Source organism: Erinaceus europaeus, chromosome 17, assembly GCF_950295315.1.
Source record: "Erinaceus europaeus chromosome 17, mEriEur2.1, whole genome shotgun sequence".
NCBI lineage: Eukaryota > Metazoa > Chordata > Mammalia > Eulipotyphla > Erinaceidae > Erinaceus > Erinaceus europaeus.
Genome location: NC_080178.1, coordinates 14,792,894 through 14,801,421, shown reverse-complemented (window position 1 = coordinate 14,801,421; position 8,528 = coordinate 14,792,894). Strand labels below are relative to the sequence as shown.

At 51.5% G+C, this 8,528-nt stretch overlaps 1 protein-coding gene across 4 annotated transcripts in view; it reads left to right on the top strand.

Moving 5' to 3' along the window:
• The window catches only part of CSTPP1 (centriolar satellite-associated tubulin polyglutamylase complex regulator 1), a 228,401-nt gene that overhangs the window by 212,135 nt on the left and 7,738 nt on the right, over nt 1–8,528 (top strand). For all 4 annotated transcript variants that reach the window (XM_007519069.3, XM_016186432.2, XM_060176491.1 and 1 more), the window contains one exon: nt 7,932–8,017. In XM_007519069.3, the coding sequence (XP_007519131.1) occupies nt 7,932–8,017 (86 nt within the window). The remainder of the gene's footprint in view (nt 1–7,931; nt 8,018–8,528) is intronic.

Below are 8,528 nucleotides of genomic sequence, written 5' to 3'. Positions count from 1 at the left end.
ATGGAGTTGATCCACCACATTTGCTATGTTAGTCTGTGTGATTTTCTGAAGTCTTTAATATTTCATTTAAAGCAGAAAGAATGGGTAGGACTTGGGGAGGGAGTAGTGAGAAGGGGAAAACAGTTGGGGGAGAATCAGCAGCCTGGAAAAGAACTCAGTGCTCTCACCAGCCATGCCCTAGTGCAAACGGCCCTTGGCAAGACAAAAGGCTTCTTACCCCAGCTCTGAAGACACTTGGGAGGAGTGTGGGGGTCTGAAGTTTGAAGAGCTTGGGAGAGCAGGGAGAGGAAAGGAGAGCCTCACAGTATGTGCATTGGGTTTGGGTATTTTTCTAAGAGTGTGAAACAGCTCACCCCAAACTGCCAGGCTTCTTGAAGGGAGTACAGAGCTCGGGGTTAAATGGCTGAGCTGGGCCCTAAGCAGCATGGGACCTCATCTCTCCAGGCCACAGGACAGCTGCTCACAGCACACAGCACGCAGAGTAGAGAAGGGAGCCTTTTGTCCCTTTTCTCCCAGGTGTGGCTGCAGGAGGCCTAAGAACTATTACAACATGATTCCAGCCAGAGAGACCTATGTTTAAATTCCAGCTTTCACTTCAGCTTCTCACTTTGGTCATTTCTTAAACTCCTCCAAACCTCAGTTCTCAATAAAGATATTCAATGAAGGGCTGGGAGTTTTTCCATCTGGTAAAGTGTGCATCTAACCGTGAGAAAGGCCCTGGGCCTGGAGCCTGGCACCCTATGGGCACACCATAGACAGCACCAGGAAGAGCTGCATGGCTGGTGGAGCAGTGGTATCATCTCCCTGTCTTTCTAAAGTAAAAAACAAAACAAAAACCAGAAAATGTTAGCCCCGGGACAGCCACTTAGCGATATTCTGCAGGCACAAAGCCCTAGGTTCATTCCCTGAAGCTACATTTTAAAAAATAATAATAATGAAAAACAGAAGATACTCACTGAGCTTACTTCACAGAATTAACACAAGAGGGGACTGGGCGGTGGTGCACATATTACAATGTGCAGGGACCCAGGTTCAAGCCCTGTTGGTGTGCTTCTAAATCCTGCTTATAAGACCTTCTGTTTTGATCATAACATTGGTTCGCTTGTGTTACTTACCAGTATTCTATTTACATAACCACTGTTAACTAAGCACTCCTCTGCCTGCAGGACATTGCTTTAATCCTCCCCTTCACCCTGCCCCCTGTCCTACTTCCTTGTTCCTGACTCTTCGCCTCAGGAGGGATGCAGGACAGAATTGTGTTATGATTAAAAGAGATTAGATTATTGAACCGCATCATACTGCTTCCCAGCTCAGCCATGAGTCCCTGGTCGTCTCTCTCTCCTGCCTGCGAAGCTAGCATGACAAAGCCCCTTGCCCGCAGGTGGGGAGGGGGCTTCACAAGTGTGCTAGAGCAGTGCTGCAAGTGTCTCTTTAGCTCTAGCTCTCTCCCTCTCCCTAGCTCCCTCCCCGTCCCCTCTGATCTACCTAGTAAAATAGAAGGGGGGGGGTGTCTATTGGGAGCAGTGGATTAATGGTGCTGGCACTGAGCCCTGGTGATAACTCTTGTGGCAATAAATTTTTTTAAAAAGAATTAACATAAGAGAAAATCATTCAGGAGTAAGCCCCTAATGAATACTGACCATTACTGGCATCATGGTAGTGGTGTCCACTCTCTCCAGCCCAAGCTTCTCAGGCATTAGAGGGCAGGTGGGGCCAGAGGGCAGGCTGGAGCCAGGGGAGAGCGATGGCCTGAATTTGGAGCAGCTGGGCAGCCCCAGCCTGGTTCAGAAGAGGGGGAGCCCTCGGAAGCACCTGAGACATCTTTTCCTGCCTCCACAGAAAGTAGCAGAGCCCTGGCACTGAAACACAGCCTGCGAAGGTGAAGCCACAGTCTCAGGGACATGCTGCACCTGCTCCCACGGAGAACAGTGCTCATGTGACACCTCCCCCCCCCCCCAGAGGTGCAGTTGTGGAGGGCGGCTCTTCCTGGCCCTGGCTGAAAATTGGTTTTCCCCCAAGGAGACTGGAAACAAGATAGCTTCCGCCCAAGAGCCTTTGCCTGGTGAATGCTGGCACCACTGGCTTCCTCCAAGCTCTATTTTTACTTGCTATGTTGAGCTCTCCAGGACATCATGCCAGAGAATACACTACTGACAGTAGCTGAGACTTACTTTCAGCAATTCTCACACACCAGGCGCACGTCAGCATCACACTCAAGGACGCTGTGAAGTAGGAGCTGTGACGGTCCCCTCTGGACTGGAGAGGAGACTGGAGCTCAGAGAGAAGAGGTGGCTAGGTCGTGGGGAGCTGGAGTGTGGGCCCAAGGCTGCAGGGAAGCAGGGGTGCAACCAGAGAGACTGCCCTCTAGAGGTGGAGGGCGAGTCAGCAAGTCAGCAGGTTCAGGCTGGAAGCTCTTGCTTCCTTGGCACCCACTGTATCCCTGCCAGCCCAGCCCAGCCCAGCCCAGCCCAGCCCAGCCCAGCCCAGCCCAGCCCAGCCCAGCTGTTGGAAGGGAGGGACCGGCCAGCCTCTGGGGATTAGCTAGGCCCCTGCCAAGCACTCTTTCACCATTCCATGCCTGCCTGGACCCCACCCTTCACATGGTTCTGCTCAGCGTTGCTTCTCCCTTACAGGCCCTGAGGCCTGGCCCACGAGGCCCCCTACAGGAGCTAATGGGTTTGTGCAGATTCTTGTTGGCAGCAGCTCCCGGCTGGCCCCACTTCAAAGCCAGGTGGCCCAGGTGGCAGCAGCAGCTGGCACAGCAGCAGAGGGCCTCTGGCAGGGAGTTGGCGGTCCACCTGCCAAGTTCACTGGGAAACAGCACATGTGGATGACCTCATCACCCAGAGCTTCCTTCTCACGCCCCCCGGAGGTGGTCTGAGTTCAAGTTCAGGGTGAAGGATCTGGCAGGAGTGTGGAATGCCACCAATCTGGAGCCTTCACCATAACTGAAGGGACATGGTGTGCTGCCTGCCTCTTCCCACAGTTCAGCCAAGACTCCATCACGACACGCCTAGGACACTCACACCCATGGCTGTCACACCCAGGACTGGACAACGCACTGCTTGCTGTTCCTAAAAGCCCCTTGTTTAGGGGTGTCCAACTGTCCCGCAGCCACAGTGCCCCAAAGGTCAAGCCCTTTCCCTTGAACTGATGCTTACAGGAGCTCTCCCCACCTTGAACAACACTCTGCTGGAGCCAGAAGAGCTCTTTGTTTCCACTTAAGATTCATTTTACTTATTACATATGAGAGTTTCTTTTTAATATTTTAATGAACGAGAGAGAGAGAGGGAGGGAGGGAGGACAGCAGAGCACTACTCAGCTCTAGCTTGTGGTGGTGCTGGGGATTGTACCTGGAACCTCAGATCCTCAGGCAGGAGTCTTTTGCATAAGCATTATGCTGTCTCCCCAGCCCAAGAGAGAGTTCCGTATGAAATAGAGAGAAAGAGAGGAGCCGGGCAGTGGTGCACCTGGTTGAGTACACAATGTGCAAGGACCTGGGTTCGTCTCCCCCATCCTCACCTGCAGGGGGGGAAGTTTCACAAGTGGCGAGACAGTGCTGCACATGTCTCTCTTCCTATCTCCCCCTTCCCTTGATTTCTGACTGTCTCTAGCCAATAAATAAATAAAGATAACAAAGTTTGAAAAGAGAAAGACAGAAGCCAGAGCCATCACTCTGATAAATGATTACAAGGACTTAAACCAGGAACCTCAGGCATGAAAATCCAACAGTAGTCCATCAGGTGAGCTACTCTTCCCCCAGATGCCAAGAGCTCTCTCTTCTCAGCCTTTGGGGAAGTGGGAGCCTTCAGGTTTCCCCTGGAATATCCCCAACAAATAGGAGCTCTCCCACCACCACAAAGCAGCCAGAGTCTCAGGACTAGGCAGCTTGAAAGTGTCTTCTAGCGTCCACCTCCAGGTCCCTGTGACACATCCTCAGTGCCGCCCTTCCGTCATCAGGTCTGTGACTTCACATCCTCCTCCGACTTCCCTTCCAAACCACAGGTCCTGAATGCCGTCATTTGTCAGCCGTCAGCATTTGCAGACTCTTCCCACAACTCTGACCCCTACCCCCACGGTTGCTTTTTTTCTCTCCCACCACCTCTCTTTTTTCTGGCACCAGAGCTCCATGCCTGTATGACTCCACTGTTCCCAGCAGATTTTTTTTTTTCCTTTTTAAAAAATTTCAGAGAGGGCTAGTGAAATAGCTCACTCGGATAATGCACTGCCTTACCATACACAGGGCCCAGCTGCAAGCCTGGCGCTCACCAAATTGGAGGAAGTTTGGGTGCTGTGGTTTCTTCCTCGCTGCCTCTTTATAGGAAAAAAAAATAGACGAGATACCACAGCACCTCTCCTCCATTCACAACCCGCACCCATTGCCACACATGGGGCTTCTCCTGTGGTGCTGGGGCCTCAGACCCAGGTCTGAGCTGTCCTGGGAGCAGGTGTCTCTCCTCGGCTCCTTCCATCCCTGGTGCTCCTCGGAAGGCCCCGCTCAGAGCTGCTGATGGCTCCTCTAGACCTCTCTCTCCGGCTCCCCTGAGCATCCCCACCTGCCCTCTCTGCCTCTCTTGCCTCTTCTTCCCCGCCCAAGAATTAGGAATCTGGGCTTGGTGCTCTCTCCCTTCCTTTTCTGCCCGCCTGGGTTCTCCTCAGGTTGTGAGAAATGGGGTAGCTACTTGGCTTGTGGCTGGACACCAACTGAAAGGGACCAGGCTGCCTCCCTGTGGCCACCAACAGAATTACTTCTTCCTGCCCTCTGTGATTTTGTTCCTTGTAGATTTTTTTAAATTTTTCTTGTATTTATTTATTTATTGGATAGAGACAAGCAGAAATTGAGAAGAAGGGTGAGACAGAGAAACACCTGCAGCCCTGCTTCACCAGTTGTAAAGTTCCCTTGCAAGTGGGGACCGGGGGCTTGAACTCAGGTCGTTGTACACTGTAATGTGTGCGCTCAACTAGGTGCACCGCCACCTGGCCACTGAATTTTTTTTTCTTTATTGGGGTGATAAATGGTTTACAGTCAACAGTAAAACACAGTAGTTTGTACATGTGTAACATTTTTCAGTTTTCCACATAAGAATTCAGCTCCCTCTAGGTCCTCAACTAGTCACAGATAAAAATAAATGAAATGCAGGGGAACAGGAGTAGACAGCATAATGGTTATTCAGGAGACTCTCATGCCTGAGGCTCCAAAGTTCCAGGTTCAATCTCCTGTACCACCATAAATCAGAGATGAGCAGTGCTCTGGTAATAAATAAATAAACAAATAAATGCAGGGGAGCAAGAAGTAGCACAGCAGGTAGAGCTCACACTTTGCCATGTGCAAGAACACCAGTTCAAGTCCCCGGAACCATATGGGAGCACCATGCATGACACCAAGCAGAAGAAATTCCATGAATGGTGCTATGGTGTCTCTCCTTTTCTCTGTATCTCTCTCCCTCTCCGTCTCTCACCCTCTATCTTAAAAATAATAATAATAATAATCGGGCCGGGCGGTGGCGCACCTGGTTGAACACACATGTTGCAATGCGCAAGGACCCGGGTTCGAGCCTCTGGGCCCCACCTGCATGGGGAAAGCTTTGCAAGTAGTAAAGCAGGGCTGCAGGTGTCTCTCTGTCTCTCCCTCTCTATCACCCCCTTCCCTCTCAATTTCTGGCTGTCTCTATCCAACAAATAAAGATTTTTTTAAATCTCAAATAATAATAATAATAATAATTAAGGGGGGGTCGGTCAATAGAGCAGTAGGTGAAGCGCACATGGTGCAAAACTCAAGGACTGGCACAAGGACCCTGGTTCGAGCCTCCAGCTCCCCAACTGCAGGAGGATCGCTTCACAGGTGGTAAAGCAGGTCTGCAGGTGTCTGTCTTTCTCTCCCTTTCTCTGTCTCCCCCCCCCCGATTTCTCTCTGTCCTATCCAACAACAACAATAGCAATAACAACAATAATAATAACAACAATAAACAACAAGAGCAACAAATGGAAAAATGGCCTCCAGGAGCAGTGGATTTGAGTGCAGGCACCGGAGCCCCAGCAGTAAGCCTGGATGCAAAAAAATACATAAAAACAAAGAATCCACTGGGGATAGGGGTAGGTAGATAGCATAATGGTTATGCAAAGAGACTCTCATGCCTGAGGCACCAGAGGTCCCAGGTTCAATCCCCTGTGCCACCATAAACCAAAGCTGAGCAGTTCCAAAGGTAGGCAGGCAGGCAGGCTCACAGTTAATAGGAATCATTCCTCTCCTCAAGAAGAGCCAAGCTGAGGTCAGCTGCCCCAAACCATCCAAGGAGCACTGCTCACACTGCCCACCTTCCCTGGCAGTAAGTGATGCCAGCTGGCTCTAGAGCTCACTCGTTGAACAGTTAGGGGGCCAGCGAGGTAAGTGTAATACAAGGAAATGGAGAAAGATTTAGAAAAATGCATGAGGAGAGGGCTGGGCAGTTGTGCAACGGGTTAAGCGCAGTGGCACAAAGCACAAGGGCTGGCTTAAGGATCCCAGTTAGAGCCTCCGACTCCCCACCTGCAGGGGAATCGCTTCACAGGCGGTGAAGCAGGTCTGCAGGTGTCTTTCTTTCCCCCTCTGTGTCTTCCCTCCTCTCTCCATTTCTCTCTGTCCTATCCAACAAAAAAAAAGAAAAAGAAAGAAAAATACATGAGGGTTGATCACACAAATTACAATGCATAGGGACCCAGGTCCAAGCTCTCCAGTCCCCACCCACAGAAAGGAAGTCTTAGGAGCAGTGGAGCAGTGCTGCAGGTATCTGTTTTCCCCTTTCTGTCTCCCCTTCCCTCTTAATTTTTTTATCTCTATTTATTTATTGGATAGAGAGAGCCAGAAATTGAGAGGGGAGGTGTGATAGAGAGGGAGAGAGATGGAGAGACACCTGCAATAATGCTTCACCACTCGCAAAGCTTTCCCCCTGCAAGTGAGGAATGGGGGATCGAACCCAGGTCCTTGTGCATTGCAACATGTGCGCCCAACCAGGGGCACTACCACCTGGCCCCTCCCCCGTCCCTCTTGATAGCTCTCTAACTCTTATCAAATAAATAAAATATTGAAGGAAAAAAAATACATGAGAGGGCTCCACATTTTAAAAAATGGACGAAAATATACAAGAGAGCAAAACAGAGTGAAAATGAAAAATAATAGAGGAAACATTTTTAAAAAAAGGTAGGCTTGGTGCCCTGGTGGGCACATGGAGGGAGCCCACATTCGTTCCCTCCCCTTCCTGACAGCTCTTTCATGAGGCCCTGAGCAGAGGCTAACGTGGCTTTGAGCTCAGGCCTGTAGCAGGTCCATGGCTCCCTCCCTGGGAGGTGGGGTGCAGTGGGGGGCGCTAGAGAGCAGGACAGATGGCCAGGAGGTGGCCTGCTTGTGTGAGTGGACAGCAGAAGACTGCAGTGGCCACCACAGCGTCCCAAGATGGGGGACAGGTCACAGGCTGCAAAGCAGAGTCCCAACGGCTCCGTCTCGGCTCCCCTGGCCTGCCATCTGGGCCCCAAGATGGAAGTGCCTGGAGCTCTTCTGGCCCTGGGTAGCTTATTAAATCTCAGTCCCACTTGCCAAGACCCTTTTAAACCTCTTGGCTGTTCTTTTAGCCTTTTCTGATCAGCAGTATTTATTCAGAACTAAACGGTCCTCACTGCAGGATGAAAAGATTTACTGCTGGAGTATCTGAAAAGAAATCTTGGCGGCCTGACAGTCGCACCCTCTCGTGGCCGCCCCTCCCTGCTCCCTGGACCCTGACCACAGACTGGTGGCGCTGAGAGGAGCCGAGCGCCGGCCCTGGGTGGTGTGCTCCACTCAGAGCCAGCTGATGGGGGCGAAATGAGGTGGCTGGGAGGAATGGGGAGAGCCTCTTCCTACCCCCCTCCCCCGCCTGTCTTGCTTATGCCTATACACATTCTCCCCCTCTCCCCTCCAGGATTGTACTCATGGATGATGCCATGGACTGCCTCATGTCCTTCTCGGACTTCCTGTTCGCCTTCCAGATCCAGTTTTACTACTCAGGTAAGATCTGCTGGGACTCTATGTCCCTTCCCACCTGGCTCCCCTCCCCATCAGTGGCAGACTTCACCCTGGGCCAAGGGATTCAACCTGCAGCGCCTAGTTGCCCACATTCCTCCAGGCAGAAGAAAAACCATAGTGCTTCTGGTCAGTGGCACAAGTCCATTTCAGAGACGATAACAAGGACCAGGAGACAGCTCACAGGATAGAGTGCTGCCTTGCCCTGTACCAGGCTCCAGAATCGAATCCTGTACCATATGAAAGGCACTGGGGGAAGCTTGGTGGAGTGGTCCTAGGATGTCTCTCCTCTCTCTCTCTCTCTCTCTCTCTACCTGCCCCACTCTGTGAAGCCTTTCCTTCCCTCCTCCCAAGAAAAGAGGGAAAATTTGGCCCAGGAATGGCTCCCAGCTGTGGCATCACACATGTTGGAGGCCCTGGGTTCATTCCCCAGCACAGAGGGAGAGCGAGGGGAGAATAGCAATAATATGCTATGTGCCAGGCAGGCCTAAGGGAT